Raw genomic sequence first — 25,750 nt, 5'->3', positions numbered from 1 at the left:
GGTGTTTAGTGCTATCATTGTGGTTTTAATTTGCATTTCCTGATGACTGATGATGCTGAGTATCTTTCAAGTGCTTATTATACATTATTTATAAATGAAAGTGGAATGATAGTGCAACAACCCGCTTTGTAGATACCTGAACAGAAAGCAAGCAGCTTATCAGGCTATCCTGGCCTCGTGGTTGGTGCGTCTAGCCTAGCAGGGAAGGACTTCTTTTGCTATCACTTTTAGGCAAGCAGCATGCTCTTTTCAGGTGGCCAATATTCAGCAACTGACTTGTTTGAATACCGGCCTGAGACCTTTGACTTCATTCCCTTCTTTTTTCCTAATCCCAACAAGCCAATAATCCTCAACCTTAACTCATTTTCATCATCTATTCAATTATTTCTCCACCCTCCTCCCCTAATTCTTAGAGTGTTGCCGAAGGAAGACGCAGAATCATCTGGATCTAGCACAGGCAGGTGCACGCACTCATCACCGACCGCTTGTCTCTCTCTCTAGGCACATCCCACACTGTAATTCCGTTCCTTCCCCGCTCCTTAAGCTCTTCATTTTGACCCAAAGTATATTCAGTAGACAGTCATTTACTAAATTTACTCTTTGAAGATAGTTTTCATATTTAGAAATACTTTCAATTTATGGTACTTTCAGGCACTATTTCATTGTTATTATTTGCTGTTCACCATCATGACATTTGATGGAAGAAAAATCTATCATTCTACCACCCGTAAAAAATCTATCATTCTACCACCCGTAAAAAATCGTGTTGTTAATTTTCCATATTTCCTTCCAGGGTTTCTTCTGTGTAGACAGCTCTGAAACTAAAATCTAACAGTCATTTGTTACTATTTGGCCCAAAGCATTATAGTTATTTATCGTAAAGGCATGCAGGTCTTTCCCCAGAATGCTAAAGATCTTCAGAGAAGAAGCAACATGCCAGCCTGATACAGGTACTTACCAAGAAGGGCTGACGCCAGAACTGTCATGCCAGAGCTGCAGGCTGTGTAATTTCTGCAGAGAAGACGGAGTACCCAGAAGGAGACATCCAGTCCCCCTCGTTCAAAGACTGCTTTCTGGGAATCACAAAGATGATGGGGTTCGCTCTGCCCCTCTGATCCATAAAGGGTGATAACCACCTAAAACGTGACAATGAAAGATACAGTATAGGAAGTTATCACGGGATTCTTTTGGTTTATCTCTAAGGAGAAAGATGAGGACAGAGAAAACTGCAATTAAATGAAGTCTTGGGGTCTGAGACAAGCAGAAAGAGCTCTTCAGGTGTACAATTTAGAACCAGGAAAGATCACTGTCTGGGATGCTTGTAAAGGACAATTGGACACAGGGATATTACCAAGTCAGACTGTACCTCACATGGCGGAAGACACCAAGTAACAAATGAGGAACATTTATTTCACGAGCGTTAGCTGTTGTAGCAGCCCTTCTTCGATAGCCCGTGGAGACCTCAATAAGGTAGTGGAACTGAGAGCTGGGGTCATTATCAGCCAGGACAGTGACCCTCACCTGCAGGAAAAAGCAGAACCGAGAAAACTAGCAGATCTTCACTTAGCATAGACCCCTGCATCCTCCAGCTAGAAACAGGAGGACGCACTGCGGCAGCTTTGGCAGCTCTGTGGAAAGAAAGGGTGAGGTGTGGGGAGAAGATGTACAGATAAGTAGACCTAAGTTAAGTGACAGAAGGGGGGAATAAGGGCTGACAGTCCAGAGTTTATGTCTCTAAAATGAAATATTCATGGAATCAACTGATCGGGTCTTGGACCTCTAAATATCTCCACCTCCCACCCACCCAGAAAGGGTTATCAGATAACATACAGGACACGCAGTTAACTGTGAATTTCAGACAAATGATGAATAATTTGGGATCATACTTATACTAAAAATGCATTCACTATTTCTAATTCAAATTTAACTGTCTTATATTTGTATTTACTAAAAATGGTAATTCTAGACCAACAGCCATAAAGAAACATATTTTGTGTATTCTAGAATTTCCACATGTAGGAAAATATAAGAAAGATATAGGACAGAAATTAGAAAGAAACTGTCATCAAAGGATTTTTTTTGTTTTAAAATAAAGATTCTGGGTTTCCCTGGTGGTGCAGTGGTTAAGAATCTGCCTGCCAATGCAGGGGCCATAGGTTTGAGCCGTGATCGCGGAAGATCCCACATGCTGCAGAGCAACTAAGCCCGTTCGCCACAACGACTGAGCCTGCACTCTGGAGCTCGCGGGCCACAACTACTGAGCCCGTGGGGCACAACTACTGAGCCTGCGTGTCACGACTACTGAAGCCTGCACGCCTAGAGCCCATGCTGCGCCACGAGAGAAGCCACCACAATGAGAAGCCCTCACACCACCATGAAGAGTAGCCCCCACTCGCCGCAACTAGAGGAAGCCTGCGCGCAGCAACGAGGACCCAATGCAGCCAAAAATAAATAAATTAAAAAAAAAAAAAGATCACTTACAGGTTTCCTATATATTGCTGTTAAATTATAACTTGACTTACACATAATTTTCATATCCAATGTATTAAGTGAGATAAACTTGTATTTGATTATAGTTAAGTTCTTTGGGTGTTTTCTTTTGGCTTATTCCCAACCTAAATGAATCATATGAAGGTTCAACCTTGGCTAAAAGAAAAAAAATGGAGATAAAGAGTTAAGTCCCTAGGCCTTGAGCCAGAAGATATGAAGAGATATTTAAGAGAAGCCCCACTTGAATTCTTACACTACCTGCCTTTTCTTTTTTTTTAATTAATTAAATTTAATTTATTTTTCGCTGCATTGGGTCTTCGTTGCTGCACATGGGCTTTTCTCTAGTTGTGGTGAGTGGGCTTCTCATTGCAGTGGCTTCTCTTGTTGTGGAGCACAGGCTCTAGGCACATGGGCTTCAGTAGTTGTGGCTCATGGGCTCTAGAGCGCAGGCTCAGTAGTTGTGGCACGTGGGCTTAGTTGCTTTGTGGCATGTGGGATCTTCCTGGACCAGGGATCGAACCCGTGTCCCCTGCATTGGCAGGCGGGTTCTTAACCACTGTGCCAAGAGGGAAGTCCCTACCTGTCTCTCTCTCTTTTTTTTTTTTTTTTTTTGCAGTACACAGGCCTCTCACTGTTGTGGTCTCTCCCGTTGCGGAGCACAGGCTCCGGACGCACAGGCTCAGCGGCCATGGCTCACGGGCCCAGCCGCTCCGCAGCATGTGGGATCTTCCCACGAACCTGTGTCCCCTGCATCGGCAGGCGGACTCTCAACCACTGCGCCACCAGGGAAGCCCCCTACTTGCCTCTTTCGATGAAGGGTTTTTGTTTCTTTTTTCATCTTGTTCCACATATTTAAGACATTGTGGCAAAGTTTTTGGAATCAAAGTCTCATCACCTTCTGCATATCTGCTTGGTCCTTTCTCCAAGCCCACACAAAAATGAGCATATAGACTCCAATAAGGCTGGCCAGCAGGGGCACCCCAATGGTGTTGCTGGTCACACGAAGGAACAGCTCAGCTGTGTCTTCCGCTTTCACTGCCCGAGGCACAATGAAGAAATCGCCGCCCAAGTAGGTCAGGTGGTTACACAGACACTGTGTCCTCAAAAGTGGGCTCTGTGGCCCAAGGTGGAATAACAGTCAAGACGTTGATTCTAACTGGCGTGCTAAGAAAAGGACGCATGTAAAACAAACACAGGCATTTAGATCTGGGAAACAAGGGCTGATCGCTTATTCTCTGCTGGTGTAAACTGGGACAACTGATGGGCACAGCAGCTTGGCAACATCTAGTAAAACTGAAGAAGCAAAACTCCTTGAATCCTGTGATTCCAGTTCTGAATGTATATCCTGGGGGAATTTTGCACATGTGCACAAGGAAACGTGAAAAAGGATGTCTCTGTCAACACTGTTTACAACTAGGAGATATCAGAACAACCTGTGTGTCCAGTAACAGAACATACAAACAAATAAGTAAGCAGAGGCAAACTAATGGGCTGCTGGACTTCTCTGGTGGCGCAGCGGTTAAGAATCCGCTTGCCAATGCAGGGGACACGGGTTAGATCCCTGGTCAGGGAAGATCCCACATGCCACGGAGCAACTAAGCCCATGTGCCACAACTACTGAGCCTGTGCTCTAGAGCCCACAAGCCACAACTACTGCACCCGTATGCCACAACTACTGAAGCCTGGGCGCCTAGTGCCCATGCTCCGCAACAAGAGAAGCTACCGCAATGAGAAGGCCTTGCACCGCAACGAAGAGTAACCCCTGCTCGCCGCAACTAGAGAAAGCCTGCGCATAGCAACGAAGACCCAACGCAGCCAAACATAAAATAAATAAAATAATTTTAAAAATCCACAACTGATGGACTGCTATACAGCAGTTAAAAATGAGTGAATTGAAGTTGGATTCATCAACTTGGATGAATGCTGAATGAACAAAGCAAGTTAAAAAAAGGATATAATAGGGACTTGCCTAGTGGTCCAGTTGTTAAAACTCTGTGCTTCCACTGCAGGGGGCACGGGTTCGACGCCTGGTCAGGAAACTAAGATCCTGCATGTCGTGAGGCACAGTCAAAAAATAAATAAAGTTAAAAAGAAAAAAAAGAATATAATAGTATCGTACCATTTACACAAAATAGTATCGTACCATTTACACAAAAAATATAATAGTATCGTACCATTTACACAAAATGTCTTTGTCTTTACACAAAGACATTTACACAAAGACCAAACCACCATTCATGAATCCAGTTTGTCAGCCTCCCTCATTGGAAAGTAAGCTCATGAGGACATTCTTGTCCAACACTAGCTCCTATACGTGGGTCTGGAATGTATTAGATGCTCAATAAATATCTGCTGAAAGAATGAACACATAGGACTTCCCTGGTGGCACAGCAGTTAAGAATCTGCTTGCCAGTGCAGGGGACATGGGTTTGAGCCCTGGTCCGGGAAGATCCCACATGCCGCAGAGCAACTAAGCCCGTGTGCCACAACTACTGAGCCTGTGCTCTAGAGCCTGCGAGCCACAGCTACTGAAGCCCGCGCGCCTAGAACCAGTGCTATGCAGCGAGAACCTACCGCAATGAAGAGCCCCCGCTTGCCGCAACTGGAGAAAGCCCGCGTGCAGCAATGAAGACCCAATGCAGCCAAATAAATAAACAAATACATTAAAAAAGAAAAGTTTGATCCTTTATTAAAAAAAAAGGAATGAACACATATACCAAATTCCAGACAGGGGTGACCCTTTGGTAAGAATGAGGAAATGAGGTTGGAGAGGGATAGATCCAGATCTTCCATTATCCCAGTGTTATTTTAAATTTTAAAATACTTGAACTAAATACAGCAAAATACAAACTTTGTGATAAAGCTGAGTGGTGTCTTTAATTTTTTAATCATATTATTCCCTATAACTTTTCATATATTGTAACATTTCTTTATAAAAAATATCTTTTAAAATGTCACTAAGCAAATGAATGGAAGGTACCAATTCCACACCTGATTTTGTAGATGAAAAGACTAAAATGCTGTCAGGATGACTGATTTCCTTCCACAGAACAAGGTTAAGTTCTGGTTGCCCAGTCCACTTTTGGCCGTTGGAGGAATTCTCATCGTGCACTCTGAGTTCTGATACTTTCATGGAGTCCAAATAACAAAGGCTTCAAGGAGGCAGGAAATGTCCTGATGCCTTTTGCAGTAGGTGGCCACTGCTGGGAGAGAAGAACATCTCCCCCACCTCGCTACTCCATGGGGTTTCCCTGCCGAGCCGCACTGGACACTTGTCAGAAGGCAGACTCTCCGGCCCGCCCCAACTTACTGCGACAGACTCTGCATTTTAACAAGCTCCCAGTCTGAGGGGTTGCATGAATGGTGCGGAAGCCTTCCAAGGAATCCTCGTTCCTTGTATTCTCAATCTGGATAACACTCTCACATTAAAAAAAAAAATTTGTTTTTATTTTTGGCTGTGTTTGGTCTTCATTGCTGCGTGTGGGCTTTCTCTACTTGCGGCGAGCCGGGGCTACTCTTTGTTGTGGTGCGCGGGCTTCTCATTGCAGTGGCTTCTCTTGTTGCGGAGCACGGGCTCTAGGCACACGGGCTTCAGTAGTTGTGGCTCGTGGGCTCTAGAGCGCAGGCTTAAGTAGTTGTGGTGCACAGGCTTAGCTGCTGTGTGGCATGTGGGATCTTCCCCGGCCAGGGATCAAACCCGTGTCCCCTGCATTGGGAGGCGGATTCTTAACCACTGCGCCACCAGGGAAGGCCTATCAGATCTTTTAGGAAGAGCTGCCTCAGGATTTCCAGACGCTTACAGCCCATTCTTTGTGCACATGAAACCAGACAGGATCTCACAGGACCACTAGTGTGAAAATGTACAGCACCCTTTTAAAGCGGTCAGACACCTGGAATGAGGCAGTAATTGCAGAAGTGACAGTCTGTCCCCACCTGGCTTAGAGTGTACAGGAATCTGTTAGCTTATTTTTAAGTACAAAAGTTCTCTCTTTTTTTTTTGGAGTGAACGGAGCAAGCTCCTATTCCAACTCCCTGCTCCAAAAATCCAGTTGCTATATTGTCCTTGAACAGAGGCTGTATCAGATATTAAATTGATACAAATAGATACTACACTTGATCTTAGCCAAAAGGCCAAGAAGCAATAAAAGTTCTCTTTTATGTAGCAGAAAGTCGGCCTCATTTTACCCTCCGCATATTTAGTACTTGTAGAATTGATCAGCTTCCATATACCACTTGTCTTACTTTACGTAGATTGTCAGATTCACCCTGGACTAATGTTTGGGGAAAAAATGACAAATCTAAAGCAGAAGCCTGCCCCAAAGAGACACGTTCTCTCAGCCCACCACACACGCCTCCTACTTTTAACCAGGCTGATTTATCTCCCTTCCAACGCTTTTGCTTTCTGGGCCGCCCCAAATGAGATGACAGAGCACTGAGTTTACTGCCAGCCGAGGTGGGAGAGCGGCACAAGTGGGCAGCTTCTGACCTGGCATCCGCTGCTCCTCCACATGTCCCAGAAATAACACTGGGTGATGGCAGTGACCATCGGAAAGAGGGCGGGCGTCTGCTGGGCACCCTCCTTGCTTCCATTCAACAGGGCTGTTACGTAGTAGGTGCCAACCCCACACTGCAGGCTCTCTGGAGTCAGCACCCGTGTATATTGCTCATCTGAGAACAAACAAGAGTACTCAGCTGCCTTTCAAAGGGCGTAAAAATACCATCAGAACCTTTCTTCAGAAGGGTCTATTATTATCATTATTTTATTTTACAAATGGGGGAATGATAAGCCTAGAATCACAAATGGTTTTTTTTTTTTTTTTTTTTTTTGCGGTACACAGGCCTCTCACCGTTGTGGCCTCTCGTTGCAGAGCACAGGCTCCAGATGTGCAGGCTCAGCGGCCATGGCTCATGGGCCCAGCTGCTCCGCGGCACGTGGGAACTTCCCGGACCGGGACACGAACCCGTGTCCCCTGCATCGGCAGGCGGACTCTCAACCACTGTGCCACCAGGGAAGACCACAAATGGTTTTAAAGAAAATGACCGGTGATATAGTCTGGGACTTTGGATGACTCCTGTTCCAATAAAAAAAAATCATATGCTTTTGATAAATTAAGACTTAGAGCTAATGAATTAGAATGTATTATGAGTTTTAGAAAAATGAAATAATCACACATCAAAATGAGTAGCTAGGGCTTCCCTGGTGGTGCAGTGGTTGAGAGTCCGCCTGCCGATGCAGGGGACATGGGTTTGTGCCCCAGTCTGGGAAGATTCCACATGCCGCGGAGCGGCTGGGACTGTGAGCCACGGCCGCTGAGCCTGCACGTCTGGAGCCTGTGCTCCGCAACAGGAGAGGCCACAACCGCAAAAAAAACAAAAAAAAGATCAGATCAGAAATAAATGAAAAAGAAATGAAGGAAACAATAGCAAAGATCAATAAAACTAAAAGCTTGTTCTTTGAGAAGACAAAATTGATAAACCATTAGACAAACTCATCAAGAAAAAAAGGGAGAAGACTCAAATCAACAGAATTAGAAATGAAAACGGAGAAGTAACACTGCAGAAATTCAAAAGGTCATGAGACCTGAGCCTGCACGTCTGGAGCCTGTGCTCCGCAACGGGAGAGGCCACAACAGTGAGAGGCCTGTGTACCGCAAAAGAAAAAAAACCAAAATCTTCCAACAAACAAAAGTCCAGGACCAGATGGCTTCACAGGTGAATTCTATCAAATATTTAAAGAGCTAACACCCATCCTTCTCAAACTCTTCCAAAAAATTGCGGAGGAAGGAACGCTCTCAAACTCATTCTATGAGGCCACCATCACCCTGATACCAAAACCACACAAAGATACTACAAAAAAAGAAAATTACAGACCAATATCACTGAATATAGATGCAAAAATCCTCAAAACAAAATACTAGCAAACAGAATCCAACAACAGATTAAAAGGATCATACACCATGATCAAGTGGGATTTATCCCAGGGATGCAAGGATTCTTCAATATACGCCAATCAATCAATGTGATAAACCATATTAACAAATTGAAGAATAAAAACCATATGATCATCTCAATAGAGGCAGAAAAAGCTTTTGACAAAATTCAACACCCATTTATGATAAAAACTCTCCAGAAAGTGGGCATAGAGGGAAGCTACCTCAACATAATAAAGGCCATATACAAGAAACCCACAGCAAACATCATTCTCTATGGTGAAAAACTGAAAGCATTTCCTCTACGATCAGAAACAAGACAAGGATGTCCACTCTCACCACTGTTATTCAACATAGTTTTGGAAGTCCTAGCCATGGCAATCAGAGAAGTAAAGAAATAAAAGGAATACAAATTGGAAAAGAAGAAGTAAAACTGTCAATCTTTGCAGATGACATGATAGCATACATAGAGAATCCTAAAGATGCTACCAGAAAACTACTAGAGCTAATCAATGAATTTGGTAAAGTTGCAGGATACAAAATTAATGCACAGAAATCTCTTGCATTCCTATACACTAATGGTGAAATATCTGAAAGAGAAATTAAGGACATACTCCCATTTACCACTGCAACAAAAAGAATCAAATACCTAGGAATAAACCTTCCTAGGGAGACAAAAGACATGTATGCAGAAAACTATAAGGCACTGATGAAAGAAATTAAAGATGATACCAACAGATGGAGAGATATACCATGTTCTTGGATTGGAATAATCAATATTGTGAAAATGACTATACTACCCAGAGCAATCTACAGGTTCAATGCAATCCCTATCAAATTACCAATGGCATTTTTTACGGAACTAAAACAAAAAATCTTAAAATTTTTATCAAGACACAAAAGACCCCGCACAGTCAAAGCAGTCTTGAGGGAAAAAAACGGAGCTGGAGGAATCAGACTCCCTGACTTCAGACTATACTACAAAGCTACAGTAATCAAGACAATATGGTACTGGCACAAAAAGAGAAACAGATCAATGGAACAAGATAAAAAAAACCAGAGATAAACCCATGCACCTATGATAAACTAATCTATGACAAAGGAGGCAAGGATATACAATGGAGAAAAGACAGTGTCTTCAATAAGCGGTGCTGGGAAAACTGGACAGCTACATGTAAAAGAATGAAATTAGAACCCTCCCAAACACCATACACAAAAATAAACTCAAAATGGATTCGAGACCTAAATGTAAGATCGGACACTATAAAACTCTTAGAGGAAAACAGGAAGAACACTCTTTGACATAAATCACAGCAAGATCTTTTTTGATCCACCTCCTAGAGTAATCGAAATAAAAACAAAAATAAACAAATGGGACCTAAAGAAACTTCAAAGCTTTTGCACAGCAAAGGAAACCATAAACAAGACGAAAGACAACCCTCAGAACGGGGGAAAATATTTGCAAATGACTCAACGGACAAAGGATTAATCTCCAAAATATCTAAACAGCTCATGCAACTCAATATTTAAAAAACAAACAACCCAATCCAAAAATGGGCAGAAGACCTAAATAGACATTTCTCCTAAGAAGACATACACATGGCCAAGAAGCACATGAAAAGCTGCTCATCATCACTAATAGAGAAATGCAAATCAAAACTACAATGAGGTATCACCTCACACCAGTTAGAATGGGCATCATCAGGAAATCTACAAACAACAAATGCTGGAGAGGGTGTGGAGAAAAGGGAACCCTCTTGCCCTGTTGGTTGAAATGTCAATTGATTCTGCCACTATGGAGAACAGTATGGAGGTTCCTTAAAAAACTAAAAATAGAATTACCATATGACCCAGCAATCCCACTACTAGGCATATACCCAGAGAAAACCATAATTCAAACAGACACATGCACCGCAATGTTCACTGCAGCACTATTTACAATAGCCAGGTCATGGAAGCAACCTAAATGCCCATAGACAGACAAATGGATAAAGAAGATGTGGTACATACATACAATGGAATATTACTCAGCCATAAAAAGGAACAAAATTGGGTCATTTGTAGAGATGTGGATGGATCCAGAGACTATCATACAGAGTGAACTAAGTCAGAAAGAGAAAAACAAATATCATATATTAATGCATACATGTGGAAACTAGAAAAATGGTACAGATGAACGGATTTGCAGGGCAGAAACTGAGACACAGATGTAGAGAACAAACGTATGGACACCAGTGGGGAAAGCCGCGGGGTGGTGGTGGTGGTGGTGTGATGAATTGGTCAATTGGGATTGACATGTATACACTGATGTGTATAAAATTGATGACTAATAAGGACCTGCTGTATAAAAAAATAAATAAAATTAAATTAAAAAAAAGAAGACATTAAATCCTGAAATGGGTATAAAACCCATTGTGGAATATTTTCATGGACTTGTTTTAGTTTTTGCTTTTAATTGGGATATAGGCTTGTTTGTTAGGGGAGGAATACTTTTCCCTTCTTCCCTTCCAGGTCCTTTGGCTGGTCTAGTAATTTTTAAGTTGACATAAGACAGATTAACAAGAGAAAAACAAATTTAATTACGTATGTATGGGAGTCCCAAAGATGGGAGACTCAAAGACAGGCTGCTGAGGTTTAGCTGCCATCCTGAGCTAAGGAGAAGGGGGTAGGGGTCTGGGACATCAAAGGGGAGGAAGACATTTCACAGAAGGTGAGAGGAGGAAAGGTCTGGTAAACAAATGTTTGCCACACCATGCGGAGATGTGTTTCTAATGCAAGAAAAGTTATATTTGGTAATAGCTCTCTTCCTGGTACAGGCTCCCTATCTAATTTCTTTTTGGCAATTAAGAGGGAGGTAAAAAGCTCTTCTTGGCTTCCCTGGTGGCGCAGTTGTTGAGAGTCTGCCTGCCGATGCAGGGGACATGGGTTTGTGCCGCGGTCCGGGAAGATCCCACATGCTGCGGAGCAGCTGGGCCCGTGAGCCATGGCCACTGGGCCTGTGCATCTGGAGCCTGTGCTCCTCAACGGAAGAGGCCACAACAGTGAGAGTCCCGCGTACCACAAAAAAAAAAAAAAAAAGCTCTTCTTGAGTTTGTTGGGCCTTCACCATCTTCGGCACATTCTGGGGCAGCCTGCCCTGAACCCCATCATCTGTCATGCATTCTTAGGTTCCGCTCAGAGGTAAAGGGTGAACCCGGCTCCTTTCCAGCATCGTTTTCTTGAAACATCACCATATTAGAAAGAAAGAGTAAAAGTGTTTTTTCAGGGTCACAAGGGTACCCAAGTTGTGACTTCAATTTTCCATATTTACCTGATCAGATGTGTTGTGAAATGACGCTTGTGGATGAGTGGTGAAGACACTCTGGAATGTGAGTCCTCTTTGGGGCTTGAAGTTATTTCTACCGGAGCTTTTCCAGCATGTGTTACAGATGCAGGTCTGGTGAGCTCTGGTGGCACAGGGAGAGGCTGGCTGGTAGGTACAGGCATGACTGATACTCCCTGCTGTGTGACTCCAGGTGGTATTGAAGGAAATGGGCTGATGGAATGGCGCGGGGTCTTGGACTAAAAGATTAAAATATGCAAAGGAAAAGGCTGAATATGATTATACCAAAGGATGAATAATTAAGGCAGTATTTCTAAAAGTGTTCTAGAACCCCCATGCCCTGTGAGGTAGTAATAGGCATTTCTCTCAAAAAGATCCTGTGCACTAACCGTTTTGAGAAAGTGGCAAACCATAGTACCTTCTTTAAAATTCACAATTTATATTATTGGGCTCACTGTCAACCATTCACTAAATTATAATTAAACATCTACTATGTGAAGCAATGTTCTGGGGAACTGAGGATACAGCAATGAACAAAACAAGCCAAGTTCTTGCCCTCACGGAGCCTCCATTTTTGTAATGGTGGCAGATACACAAATTGTATCGTGTACTGAATAAAGTAAAGGAAAAAACATAAAAAGCAAAGGTAAGCAGATGAAGAGAAAGGGTGCTCAGCTATCAGGAGAGGGCATTTTTGCTGACAGTTGGATATAGGGAGAGAGAGAGCTCTGCCAATACATTGGAGATGGACATTTGAGGGGTGAAAAGGCCCTGAGGCCACAGCCTGCTGGCTTTGAGGAACAAGAAGGCTAGATGAGAAAAAGGGGGAATTGGGGGAGGCCAGGAAGATCGCGGGGTGGGGTGGGAGGAAGGGACGGGGGAGGAGAGAGCATGTCACGTCAGGTGATCAAGAAGAGTATGATTTTACTCTCCGTGAGATGGGAAGATACTGGGGGCTCTGAGGAGCAGCAGGATGATCTGATTGTGCTGGACCCCCTCGGACTGCTGGGTTGAGAGGGGCCAGCAAGGGGCCAGGCCTGGAAGCAGGGAGATCAGGAGGAGGCACATGCACAGTGTAGATCGGTTGCTCGGAGACGGTGCGCAGTGGTTAGGCTTCGGCACGTGAAAGGCTCTGAGAAGTCCTAAGGTCAAAAACCTTTGTCGGGCTTCCCTGGCGGTGCAGTGGTTGAGAGTCTGTCTGCCGATGCAGGGGACACGGGTTCGTGCCCCGGTCCGGGAAGATCCCACATGCCGCGGAGCGCTGGGCCCGTGAGCCATGGCCGCTGAGCCTGCGCGTCTGGAGCCTGTGCTCCACAATGGGAGAGGCCACAACAGTGAGAGGCCCACATACCGCAAAAAAAACAAAAACAAAAAAACCTTTGTTTTCCTTCCTTCTGGCAACATTTTAAGAATGTTGGTTGTTATCTTACAGAAGATCACTTGGGAAATGCTGCTTTGAGGGGTATTTATTTCACCACTGTTTTCTTTTATGTTGCTAGAAAACTTACATTTTGCAGTTAATGTTGGATCAAATAAATATGCATTTATATTTAGACATCCACTAAAAGGTTTCTATCCAGGACACAGAGGCAAGAAGGCTGAGAAGTTTCTTGAAGGTGAAAATTTTTTTTTTTTTTTGGCCATGCTGAGTGGCTTGCAGGATTTTAATTCCCTGACCAGGGATTGAACCCGTGCCCCCTACAGTGGAAGCATGGAGCCCTAACCACTGGTCTGCCAGCGAATTCCCTTGAAGGTGAAATTTATAGATTATGCAGAGGTCCTACCCTTATTTTCCTTTCACTCAGATTTCTTTCTTTTTCCCTGTTTAAAAGAATTATTTTTTTAAATTTATTTATTTATTTTGCGCAGGCCTCTCACTGTTGTGGCCTCTCCTGTTGCAGAGCACAGGCTCCAGACGCGCAGGCTCAGCGGCCATGGCTCACGGGCCCAGCTGCTCTGCGGCACGTGGGATCCTCCCGGACTGGGGCACAAACCTGCGTGCCCTGCATCGGCAGGCGGACTCTCAACCACTGTGCCACCAGGGAAGCCCCTAAAAGAATTATTAAATTTTATTGCATTGCATACATTTTGGTAAGATGCCACAAGTCCTCTTTTGGGATGAAGCAGGGAATAAACCAACAACCAACCAACAAATGCTAACTGTACCAACATGAAAGCCAAACAGAGGCTTTCAAATTTTCTTTAATAAAGCATCCACCAAACCCGATTCTTTCCTGTACTTAAGTACTTTCCTTTCCTTCTTCAAAAATTATATCCAGAGCCCTCTACGAGACAGAGTGGAGTTCTGCCAGGACCCACCAAGAATGACAAAAAGAATAATATTCCAAGATGCGCACTGTGAAGGTCAGTACTTACCAGAGTAGCAGGAGCAGGTTGGTGGCATCTGGTTGAAAGATGAGCGGCTACTATAGGAAAAAGAAAGTCAATGAAGCTCAAGGAAAAGTTTTAGGATAGAAATATTTCTATTTTACTTGGATTATTCACAGCTAAAAACAACACACACTGTTTTATATAGGAAACCACAGTGATCATTTCCCACTGTTGATACATCTGTAGACAAGCCAGAAGACTGACTAACAGGATGGAGGACTGAAAACAGAAACTGGATTCTACAAGTCAAAAATCTGGGGTCCAGAGCTGGTTTGCCTTTCACTGTAACTATGAAGCCTTGAGCAAATGACTTAACCTCTTAGTTTTCTCATCTTGAGAACCGGTGTAATATCCAATGATGTGAAAATTAAAGCAATGTATGTAGAGCTGAGTAAAACCTCACCTCAGATTAGGGTCATTAGGTTGACAGCTTGCTGAGAACAGCAAACTAACCCAGAACTTCAACCGTCGATCTGAGAAGGGGTTATGACCACTAAATAAGCCAACAGGCTGCTGAATTCAGGGTGATACAATTTCTTAGTCTTAGACAAATGCATTTTGACAGATCTTGCCTTAAAAGATAAGGAAAAAAACAAAGAACAAAATGGAGCCTATGAATAGCACTTTAGAACCTGGGAATTGACTCCAAAGGACACAGAGGAAAGTGTAGCTCTGAAAATCATCAACAGCAAAATCCAGAAGAATATTTCAGAAAGCTGTTTAACATCCTTAATTGAAACAGTCTGTTTTATTTTGTCTGTACTGCGAAACAGAGAATCTTAGAGATAAACCAACTGAAGCTAATATGCATAAGAATGAGATAGATTAAAAGAAATAAATGATAGTAGAGGATTTCAAGAAAACCAAAAATGCTACAGAAAAATTTAGATCCATGTTGGAGGTAATACAGGACAGAACTGAGGTGGAAAAGTCAAATCAGTGGTACGCAGGATAAATGTCAGGAGTTCTTTCAGAATGTACAAGAGTGATAAATAGGAAACCATCGTTTCACTTAAAAGAATGACAGGAAAGATATGGAGGACAGGAGCCAGCAGGATAGCACATAGATAACTGGTATTGCTCAGGGACAAAACCAGAGCAAATGAGATAGAAGGGATAAGTGGGTAGAATAGAATAAAACTTTCATAGGCCAAGAAAGATGTATATATGCCACATCACATTCTAGGCAAAATCGGTGAAAAGTAACCTAGATGCATGCTGAAAAAAAGTTTCTGTAGCACAAGGATTAAAAAATTCTACAAGCAATCTGATATGGGAAAAAAAAGGCTACCAGAAAATAAAGGGGGAGTGACTAGCCTTAATCTTTTCCACTATGGCATTAAGCGCCAAAAGACAATGATGTCTACAGAGTTTTGAGGGGGAAGACTGTGAGGAAAGAACTGCATCACTTTCATTGTAGAGTGTTGGTTATTCTCTACTATGTCCTCCCTTCCTTCCATGAGAACATGGCAGTCCAGCTAAGGACTACGTTTCCCAGCCCTCCTTGCTTGCAGTGGTGTGGACATGTGATCAGGTCCTGGCCAATGGGATATGAGAAGTAGTAGATGCAATTTCCAGGCTGTGCCCTTAAAAAAAAAAAGGATCAGTCCCCACCCCACCCCTCTCTCCTTCCCACTTGCTGGAACGTGAACATAGAGTGCATGGTGATAAAGCAGCTTTTATAGACCTGAGATGGATGCTACAAGTTGATAATGGCAGAACAAGGAAGAGCTTGCGTCCTGTAAACCACTGATCCTTTCAGCCTTAGACCTCTTACTCAGACTATTATGTAAAAGAGAAATGAACTTCTATTTTGTTTAAGCTACCAGTTTGGCCTTTGTTACAGCAACTGATCCTACCTTTTAACTGTACACCCTGCTAACATATGCCTCACTGATGTTAAAGTAACCAGATCAGGCCCAAGATGGAGTCACTCATGCTAAGCCCCGCATCAGCAAACAGCTCTTCCAGGAAAGGAAGGCCAAAGTCAACCAGTCAGTGCCTGCCTGCCCAGTACAAGTTACATAACCCAGCTCCATCACTTCCCTTTGCTCCTTATAAGAGAAGTAAACTTGCATTAACCACTTAGTAAATGCCCAGTATAACCTCCTTGCTCCTGCTCATCTCTGTCTATAAAAATCTCTCCCCTTGTACAGCTCTTAAGAGATCCTTTCTGTCTGCTAGAGTGGATGTTGCCCAACTCATGAGTCACTGAATAAAAGCTTACTAGATCAGTAAATTGTCTGGGGAAAGTTTTCCTTTAACATTAGGAAGGGACAAGAAAGACCCCTTTTGACTATTCACAAGCTCCCAAAATATTTCCACCAATAGATCTTTCTTGAAAAAACAATTGGAATAGAGATGAAACGAAATTAAGAACTCGGAAGTGGGAAGTTATGGTACAAAGTGGTTGGTGATAAATACGAAACCAGTTAAAACAGAAATAAATTCTAAATTATTGTTGGAAATCTGGCTTTGATAAAAGCATGAAAAAAGTATTCTTAAGTTGTATAGTATAAAAATAATTATTTACTATAACAATAACCTGAATAAAACCCATAGAATATCCTAACAAGATCTAGTGAGTGAGGGTGGGGAGGTGAAAAAACTAACCTGTGCTATAATTCTATAACCAGATGAGGGGATTTCAAGAGAGACTGTTTCATTCCTGAGCCCGACAACTAGAAAAACATAAGTATAAGAATGTGTTTAGGGCTTCCTTGGTGGCGCAGTGGTTGAGAGTCTGCCTGCCAATGCAGGGGACACGGGTTCGTACCCCGGTCCGGGAAGATCCCACATGCCGCGGAGCGGCTAGGCCCGTGAGCCATGGCCGCTGAGCCTGTGCTCTGCAACGGGAGAGGCCACAACAGTGAGAGGCCAGCGTACCGCAAAAAAAGAAAGAATGTGTTTAAAAAGCTTCTTGAAGGTAAATAATTAACACAAGACTACTGAAGAACAAAATTTCAACAAAAGACAAAAGCAAGGAAGCGTTAGAACCAGAAAGCACAGAACAAGGCAAGGAATGACATGTTATTAAAATAAAGTTGAATATGATAAACTCTACTATAAAAATATTCTCAGTGAGTGAAATAATTAGATGCATTTACATGAAATTTAGTAGGCACACACCTAAAGCAAAGTGACACAAAATTTTTTAAAGGACCCCACATACATAAATATAAGGTGACCTCCTTTCTCAATGAGATTTTTTAAAAGTTATTTTTGAGCAAATTTGACTATATAAACTTGAAGGATGTATGTGAAACAAATGTCTACTTATTTAATTCAGTAATTTAGTTTTACAAAGGCATAATTAAAATCACGTTATACAAAGTAGTATATTCATTTAGAAGCTTTGCTCTTCTGAAACTCAATTTCATGACATAGCTTTATTCAAACTTTTCAAATGCATCTTCAACATCACTGCTTTCATTATAACCAGAAGAAATTTCAGAATTATTTAGGTTTTCCAAAATATCTCATCTTTACTTCCGTCTAATTCTATCACTATCTGTTTTCCCAACTCACAAGTACTCATTTACAAAGTATTCAGAAAAGCTGATTTTTACATTTGTTCTTTAGATACATATTCTCTCTAGATGAGAGGATGTCTCTGCAACAATCACACTTTCTAAATTGCTTTTTTAAAGGATACTTAAGGGGCCTGTTGACAAGGACACCCAACCCTTGAAGTTGTGCGCTGCCACCCCTAAGAATATCACTAGATCCACTTTATTTTTATTATTTTTTTAAAGTTTTTTCAAAATTTATTTATTTTTGGCTGTGTTGGGTCTTTGTTGCTGCGTGCGGGCTTTTCTCTAGTTTCGGCGAGCGGGGGCTATTCTTCGTTGCGGTACGCGGGCTTCTCATTGCCGTGGCTTCTCCTGTTGCGGAGCACGGGCTCTAGGTGCGTGGGCTCAGTAGTTGTGGCACGTGGGGTCAGTAGTTGTGGTTTGCGGGCTCTAGAGCACAGGCTCAGTAGTTGTGGCGTGTGGGCTTAGTTGCTCCACAGCATGTGGGATCTTCCTGGACCAGGGCTCGAACCCATGTCCCCTGCACTGGCAGGTAGATTCTCAACCACTGCGCCACCAGGGAAACCCTAGATCCACTTTAAATTTGTCTCTTTTTTCACCCATTCTGTCAGGTGATCTCTATAATTAGCCAACATTGATACTGAGGTCATTTCATACTCATGCATTTTCCCCAAATAGTATTTGTTTTTCAAAGTTGTTTTTTAAAAAAGGGAGAATACCACGATATGAAAGACTTTGCAAGGGCTTTAACACGACTCTTTTTTGATGGAAACTTTTGTGGGAAAAAAACTTTTCTTAGGGCTTCCCTGGTGGAACAGTGGTTAAGAATCTGCCTGCCACTGCAGGGGACATGGGTTCGAGCCCTGGTCCAGGAAGATCCCACATGCTGTGGAGCAACTAAGCCCGGGCGCCACAACTACTGAGCCTGCACTCTACAGGCTGCGAGCCACAACTACTGAGCCCACGTGCCACAATTACTGAAGCCCTCGCGCCTAGAGCCTATGCTCTGCAATAAGGGAAGCCACCGCAATGAGAAGCCCGTACACCGCAACAAAGAATAGCCCCTGCTCGTCACAACTAGAGAAAGCCCACGCACAGCACGATGACCCAACACAGCCAAAAATAAAAACAAATAAATTTAAAAAAATGAAAGCAAACACTGCAATATTAAGATCAGACAAAATAGAATGTAAAGAATAGGTACTGAGTACCCGTGATGTGGACACATTTCGGCATTAAGTCTTGTGCATCCCTTAAGGGTGGAATTGATTTCACTCATTACCTGAGGTCATTTTGTTTCTCGGTATTGTGACTTCTCTTTTTGTCCTTTTGGGTTTCCTATGTGAATGAGAATTATTCCCATTTCTTTCATAACTGGCATCTCAGTCTGAAAAGGCATCTATTTGGAGGCCAATGCAAAAGTTAACTTATAGGATAAAACGCTAGGTGGAAGTCTATAAAATAATCAGTACGCGCACATGTGATAATTAAAACACATGTTAAACAAATTAAAGATAACTATCCAGTCATTTTTAAAAAGAACAACAACGTAGGAATTCTGAAGTAGGTCTTTTGTTCTGGAGCACAGTCACAACATCGCAAAATTAGGTCCACCAACTGGGTCAACAGTGAGAAGACAGAGAATTAAGTTTACTTTAGGAAATTGCATTCTAAGCATAAGATTCTCCTTTGTATTCGATAATCCTTATTGGTAGAGATTAAAGAGTTCAGAAGGTGGGCAACAGCATTCTTGAATGTGCCTCTCTGTGTATATTTGCTGTTTCTTATCACGCTGCTGAACGTGGCTGGAGAAATCATACAACCCCGTTGACTACGTCTCAGCTTAAATTCAGGATCATGAACCAAGAGGGGCCTGCGTTCACCCTGCCTGGTAATCGAAGTATTTCCCTAGTCTATTCTCACTTCCACTCTCCTGGGTGGCCCTTTCTCACTTCCTCCTCATTCTCTCCCCTCAATCTTGCCCTGTCTTTATTGTAAAACCTTGAGTTGTTTATCCTGTAAAGCTTCCCAGTTCTGGATTTTGATGACTGTATTCCCATGGTGCCATCTCACATGCTCTCAGTTTTGACTTTTTATAAACTGGTTGGCTCTAGAGGCTTAATCAGATTCAAGTTCTACTTTCTATAAGAATGCTTAGTAGGTGGTGTCAAGTACTTCCATCAGGAGTCCCATAATGTCTGTGTGATAACTAATAACTATTAGTCTAGCAGCCATTGGTGACTATTCCCTAGATCCATTTTTTCATTAGGGATTGTGGGAACTTGTGTTTCATATTTTATTACAAACTATTGAATTTATAAGTATCAAAACATCACGCATGTACTACTTAAACAAGAGCTATAACACACTAACAACAAAACCAAAGTCAAAGCTACATTATTCAGAAGTAGTAGCAAGTATGTAATTTGACCTAATGATATGCTGCTGCTTCTCCTAAAGCACAGAGTGTTTCAAAGGATGTGCAACACTGCGACCTTAGCCAGAATGGCAGATAGGTCTAAAAATATTTTTCAGATGTCCCTAGGATACATCTCCATTTATCAATGGCTGTCATATCATCCTATGATCGTTAGTTTGAAGTAATGAGTTTATAATATTACTTTACTTTACCAATGGCATGGAAGTATTTCAAAGCTTTCACAACCAGTACAGCTGTCTTGGCACTTACAAGAGGAATATTAACCCTATTACAACACCACTTTTAACACAAACTGTTACTTTTTATTCCAACTTGTTTACTGTTCCAATTTCTTAATGCTCTTACATGTGAGCTTTAAGTGTTTTTATTTTTAAAGTAAATGAAAAATGAGTTCAACTATTCAAATGTTGAAAAAGTCAATAAGTATCTGAAGTAATATTGTACAATAATATGAAGCATCAGACTTCTTTTTTGAACGTTAAGTATTTGAACATTTACAAATACTTCTCCTACCGGCATGTTATTTTGGAAGAGGCATTTCTTAAATTCATAATAAGATGTATAAACACTCCGATAATAATGGTTAATACCAATATTGGATCTCCAAAAGCGTTTTCACCTTTGACATGAATGTGAAGCTATCTAGAAGCAGAAGGTAAACTTTGAACAAAAAATTGAAACTGCACAATAACGTTAACAGTAATAATTGCTATAGTATGCCGTGAATTGTTCTAATACCTTATTTGTATTGTCTTAATTAATCCTCATAACCATCCTTGGAAGGACACTGGGCTGCATGGAGGTTAAGCTGCTTGCCCAGGGTCGCAGAAACAAGATGGGAACCCAGGAAGCCCGACTCCACAGCTCCAGCTCTTCACTGCAGTGACCTACTTCCTCTCATTATCGGAACATAGACTCAGAATTTACAGAACTGGCTTGGGTAAATTGAACAGAATTTTTTTGTCCAAGATTTTCTTCTGCACAAACTTTCTATGTTCTACAGCAGAAACCTCTTGCCAGTACGTGAAAAATAATACCGGGAAATGCATCTTCACTCCAAAACCAAGAGTAACGGAGAAAGTCTAAAAGCTCAACTCTTGGAGAGTGAAAAAAGGATGGACAATCAACACTATTTAGACTACATTAGGGGTTGTTTTTCCAATCCTGGAGATGGGTCTGGCGAAATAAACTCCTGTGATGATGAGAAAAACGCACAGTTGTAAGATGGCTGCCAGTTCTAGGGATGCAGTTTGTAAGAACGAAACACTCGGGCACTTGACTTGTGCAGAGATTATGCTCACAGCCTTGGCCTCATTAACAATAGCATGCTTACAGCAGAAACTAACACAACTTCGTAAAGCCACTATACTCCGATACAAATTAATTTTTAAAAATAGCATGCACGTTATCACGGCAAAAGGGACAAAGATATCACAAAGAGCTTGAAAGGGTGACGAAGGAGAGGTCTGAAGCTAGAAATATATTACTTCGAAATACTGGGTCCTTTCAATAGCCAGTATTTGAGGAAGGTGATCTTTTATTTTTCTTGTAATAGAGAAATATTGCAATGTATTCTGTTCTATGAAGCATCCAGAGCTGCTGTATATTTTAATACGAATGTATTTGTGATTTTTTTTAAAAAAAGTGCAACAAAATTTTTACCTAAATAGTCTGAGACATCATTGAGAATTCTCAGAATTCTCAGTCAATTCACTGAGCTATGAACAAATGCTTTGTGACTACTGCATGAAGAACGTTAATTGAAAAAAAAACCCCCAGTACGCACACCCCCTGCTTAATTCTCACCTCCTACCTCTGAAGAAGCAAACCTCTAAATGATAACAAGCTCCCCTCTATTCCACTGTATTCTGTGTTCCTCCTTTGTTTCCTGTTCTTCCCCCTAAAGCCCAAATGCTAAAAGGACTGGAGGGGTACATGTGGTTAATGGGGTTTATCAGTACACTTTCTCCCACAGCCCACCAAGTCAGGAAGTGAAGGGAACGTCAAGGAATGGCTCTGCCCAACTACCAGAGGGGCTGCAGGAGGAAGCCTCTCCCGTCCATCACTCAGACTCTTTACCTACTGCTCTCACACGTTCTCCTTGTTTACAATCAGTTTGTGACAATTAGGTCTTTGGCAGCATGTGGTCTCATCACTTAACAGCCTGGCAAATGAACTCATGCCCCAGTGAGCACAAGTCCACTTTTGACGAGATCCGACTGGGGTTTCGGAACAGGTAAATGCAGGTGGGCGTGGGGGCCCAGTGGAAATTTAGGATTGCCCCCCCAACAAATTATAGCTTGTTTATTTTTTCATAGTATGCATTATCACAAGGCTTAGTATTAATTTACCTAGACTTCAATGAAGATGATGATGATGATGATGATATAATAATGCCTTGGATTCTTCTCTAAGACCACAGGATTATGGTGCATAATTTTGAAAATATCTGTGTAAGAAAGACAAGAGGCAAATAATTTCTCTCCAAGGTTCTGTTAGGAAACGTGGGGCAGAGAATGATAAAGAGATATTTACCAGGAAAAAAAAGTGACCGTAAAAGGATTCCCATTTCAGAATCTCGCGCGACACTTTTAGTGAAATAGCAGGTAAGTTAACTTTAGAGAGGCTCTGAGAAAAATCTCATCATTTTTCTGACACAGACAAACCAAGGCTGGAGCACAAAAGTGGAGATATTTCAGAGGAATGATGGTAACAAAGTGAAGTGATTGCTTTTTCTGTATACAAAAGGGGAAAGATTTAATTTTTTTTCCTTCTCTTGTCTCAGAGTAAAAGTAAGGAAGTTTCCTTCATGAACACTAAACCTCAGAGCCTTACCTGGGTTGTTTTTTTCTTGATGTTTTCCCAGCAGCGTTAAATTTCCCCCAACCTACCACTTCTTTCCTTCTTCCAGAAAGTCCCGGAGGAGGTCTTGAACCTCCTGGTTCCAAGTGAAAGCAGGGTGTCCTCTCTGAGCACGACAGTAATCTTCTGCTTCCTGAAAGCTGCAATGAAACCTGTTAAGCTGATAACAATTATGTTCTCCATGTTGCTCTGGGCTATCCAGCTCATTTCCTAGAACGATACCTGTTGTGATGTATAACCAAAGCCAGGTTCTTCCTTTGAAGAACGTTTTCTCTGTGCACTGTGCACATGAAAAGTGTAGAGGCTCACACAGCTACTGAAGCCCGCGCGCCTAGAGCCCGTGCTCCGCGAGAGAAGCCACTGCAATGAGAAACCCGCGCACCGCAAAGAAGAGTAGCCCCTGCTCGCCGCAACTAGAGAAAGCCCACGCGCAGCAACGAAGACCCAACGCAGACAAAAATAAAAAATAAATAAAATAAAATAAATTTAAAAAAACGTGTTGGGGCTCAGCAGCTGCCTGGTCCTTTAAATACATTCTTGGTGGGTTTATCTTATTAGTATTATTCTTTTAGAAATTGGTAATAATTTGTCAAGGAGACAAAAGGTTTTGTTCTAAGGACCCAGGTGGAGTTCCTATAAGCTGAAAACAAATGCCAGAGATCAATAAAGCAATGGGCCTTCATAGCTAGGGCAGCACCACCTGTGTCTACACAACCGGCTATACCTTTAACTTTATAATAGATCTTTATTTGCTAAGTCTAAACTGTAAGGGGATAGAGGACGATGAATATCTAAGTCAGTGTTGCTAAAAATTTAGTAATTATTTTTTTTAAAGAAAACCATTCTTGCAGACCCCTACGATGGATTTAAGTTATTGTATTGTTTCTTACATATATTTATACACAAAACTAGGCGTAATCTCTCTCCTAAAGCTCTTACATAATCATAAAAGCCAAAGAATCAATATTTGATGAAAGAATGAATAGAAATTAAATATAAACAAAACTGAAAACCAATGCAATTCAAATTTTGCCAAACTAAATAGCCACTTAGCAGATAAACACAGCTCTGGCCTACGACTGCACAGGTTCTTTTGATTTTGTCATTCACGCTACTTCGTACTGTAGGGAAAAATCAATTCTCTCACCACTTTTAATTTGCTGAAAAACTTTTGTCCAGGGCTTCCCTGGTGGCGCAGTGGTTAAGAATCCGCCTGCCAGTGTAGGGGAAATGGGTTCGAGCCTTGGTCCGGGAATAACCCAAATGCCGCGGAGCAACTAAGTCCGTGCACCACAACTACTGAGCCTGCGCTCTAGAGCTCACGAGCCACAACTACTGAAACCTGCACACCTAGAGTTCGTGCTCCGCAACAAGAGAAGCCACCGCAATGAGAAGACCGTGCACCACAACGAAGAGTAGCCCCCGCTCACGGCAACTAGAGAAAGCCCGCATGCAGCAACGAAGACCCAACGTAGCCAAAAATAAATAAAATAAATAAAAAAATAACCTTTGTTCATAGAGCATGTCATTTGATCTTCACCTGTAGCACATCCATCATCTATGTATTTTAGCCAGTTCTCTTTCTTGGCACCAAAATGAGATCACAAATACAAATAAATGTGGGCAGTGAAATTGCCTGGCAGCTTTCAGGGTTCAGTTGGTTACCCAAATGGTCCAAATGATGCTTACATTACTTTAAAAAATCACTGTGGAAGTGGACACCAAAATCAAAAATTCTCTTAAGTGTAAACCCCAAGAACACATCCCTCAGTTTGAAAACCAATGCAATAATCAAACGACTGGTACGATGAAATATAGTATCGTCCCTACTTTCAAACAGTTTACAGTCTAATTAGGGGAGAAAAGACGTAACACGTGTAGTTAATAAAGTTCCACTACAGAGGTATAGCTTAAATCTGTGAAGGTGCAGATGAAGATGTATTTCCAGCACTTGAACATATAAGGGTGTCCATGTCTAGGAAGATAGAACAGGCATCTTGGCAGAAGCGTCCACGAGAGTAAATGCATGGAGGTGAGACGGTGGAAGGCATTTATACAGAGAAAGAAATAATGCTCTCTTTGTGGCGGGGGGGGGGGGAGTAGAGGGACAGTAGTGGGAACTGCAACTAGAAAACTGAATTGTTTCAAACGCCAAGAAAATAAGAGTTTGCAATTTGGGGGGAAGATTTCTGAGCAGAGGAGTCCAAGTCTGGGCTGCAATGGAACAGTTTGGGTGCAGGACACTTTCACTTTTCGAAGTTCACAGTCTTAATTTCCCAATATCCTTACAAACATACATACGTTTTGGGCATGTTAAAAAAGTGAAACCTGATGCTCAAGAAATCTTCTTTTAAAGTCAACTCAGGTATCTTACACAGCACTGTAAATCATTTCAACCCTTTTTAGTGCCCGGTATATATCCATGCTTTATCTAAAGCACAAACACTATCAATAGCATGTTTAACTTAAATGACAAAAAAACTGGTGAGTGTGGCTTAGAATCGAAGAAACAACATACAGTTAGTCTTCTCTCCAGATTGCAGGATGCAGGAAAGCTCTGCGAAGCAACCCAACCAGATTCGGCTGAGCCTCCGCAAAGCGCAGCGAAGACGCCAGAAGGCGGGCGGGAACACGGGGATTGCGCCCGCGCGTGAGCGCCCAACCAGACTCTCGGAGCTGAGCGGGGCTTTTCCCTCCGCGGAGGGGGCCCCGCCCCACCCTCTTGCCCAGCGATTGGCGAGTCGGCAGCTGGAGGGGCGGAGACTAGAGGAGTCACCGCCAT

General features: G+C 42.3%; 2 protein-coding genes and 1 pseudogene across 2 annotated transcripts in view; all 3 read right to left on the bottom strand.

Annotated features, from left to right (window-relative positions):
* PKD1L3 (polycystin 1 like 3, transient receptor potential channel interacting) overlaps nt 1-11,653 on the bottom strand; it is a 22,766-nt gene extending 11,113 nt beyond the window's left edge. Inside the window, exons 1-5 of the mRNA XM_060129812.1 lie at nt 11,614-11,653; nt 6,977-7,158; nt 3,386-3,604; nt 1,372-1,521; nt 959-1,136 (exon numbers count right to left, since the gene is read on the bottom strand). Coding sequence (XP_059985795.1) covers nt 959-1,136; nt 1,372-1,521; nt 3,386-3,604; nt 6,977-7,158; nt 11,614-11,653 — 769 coding nt within the window. The remainder of the gene's footprint in view (nt 1-958; nt 1,137-1,371; nt 1,522-3,385; nt 3,605-6,976; nt 7,159-11,613) is intronic.
* Nucleotides 6,459-6,633, bottom strand: LOC132510580 (U2 spliceosomal RNA; annotated as a pseudogene).
* On the bottom strand, nt 11,588-25,750 carry LOC132509173 (uncharacterized). The gene is made up of 4 exons (XM_060129809.1): nt 25,487-25,750; nt 22,942-23,108; nt 14,119-14,168; nt 11,588-11,981 (listed from the first exon to the last, which is right to left on the bottom strand). The coding sequence occupies exons 1-4, from the start codon at nt 25,748-25,750 to the stop codon at nt 11,713-11,715; spliced, it is 750 nt and encodes a 249-aa protein (XP_059985792.1). The 3' UTR covers nt 11,588-11,712.

The sequence above is a fragment of the Lagenorhynchus albirostris genome, chromosome 19, assembly GCF_949774975.1.
Source record: "Lagenorhynchus albirostris chromosome 19, mLagAlb1.1, whole genome shotgun sequence".
NCBI lineage: Eukaryota > Metazoa > Chordata > Mammalia > Artiodactyla > Delphinidae > Lagenorhynchus > Lagenorhynchus albirostris.
Note: the sequence above shows the minus strand (reverse complement) of the source record. Positions and strands in the feature narration are given on the sequence as shown.

Coding starts and splice junctions, on each gene's coding strand:
- LOC132509173 (XM_060129809.1), bottom strand. CDS start 25,750: ATGGCGGTGACTCCTCTAGTCTCCGCCCCTCCAGCTGCCGACTCGCCA. Junction 14,169..22,941: donor TCAAGAAAAAAACAACCCAG/GTAAGGCTCTGA, acceptor TTTTTCCTATAG/TAGCCGCTCATCTTTCAACC. Junction 11,982..14,118: donor AACCTGCTCCTGCTACTCTG/GTAAGTACTGAC, acceptor TTAATCTTTTAG/TCCAAGACCCCGCGCCATTC.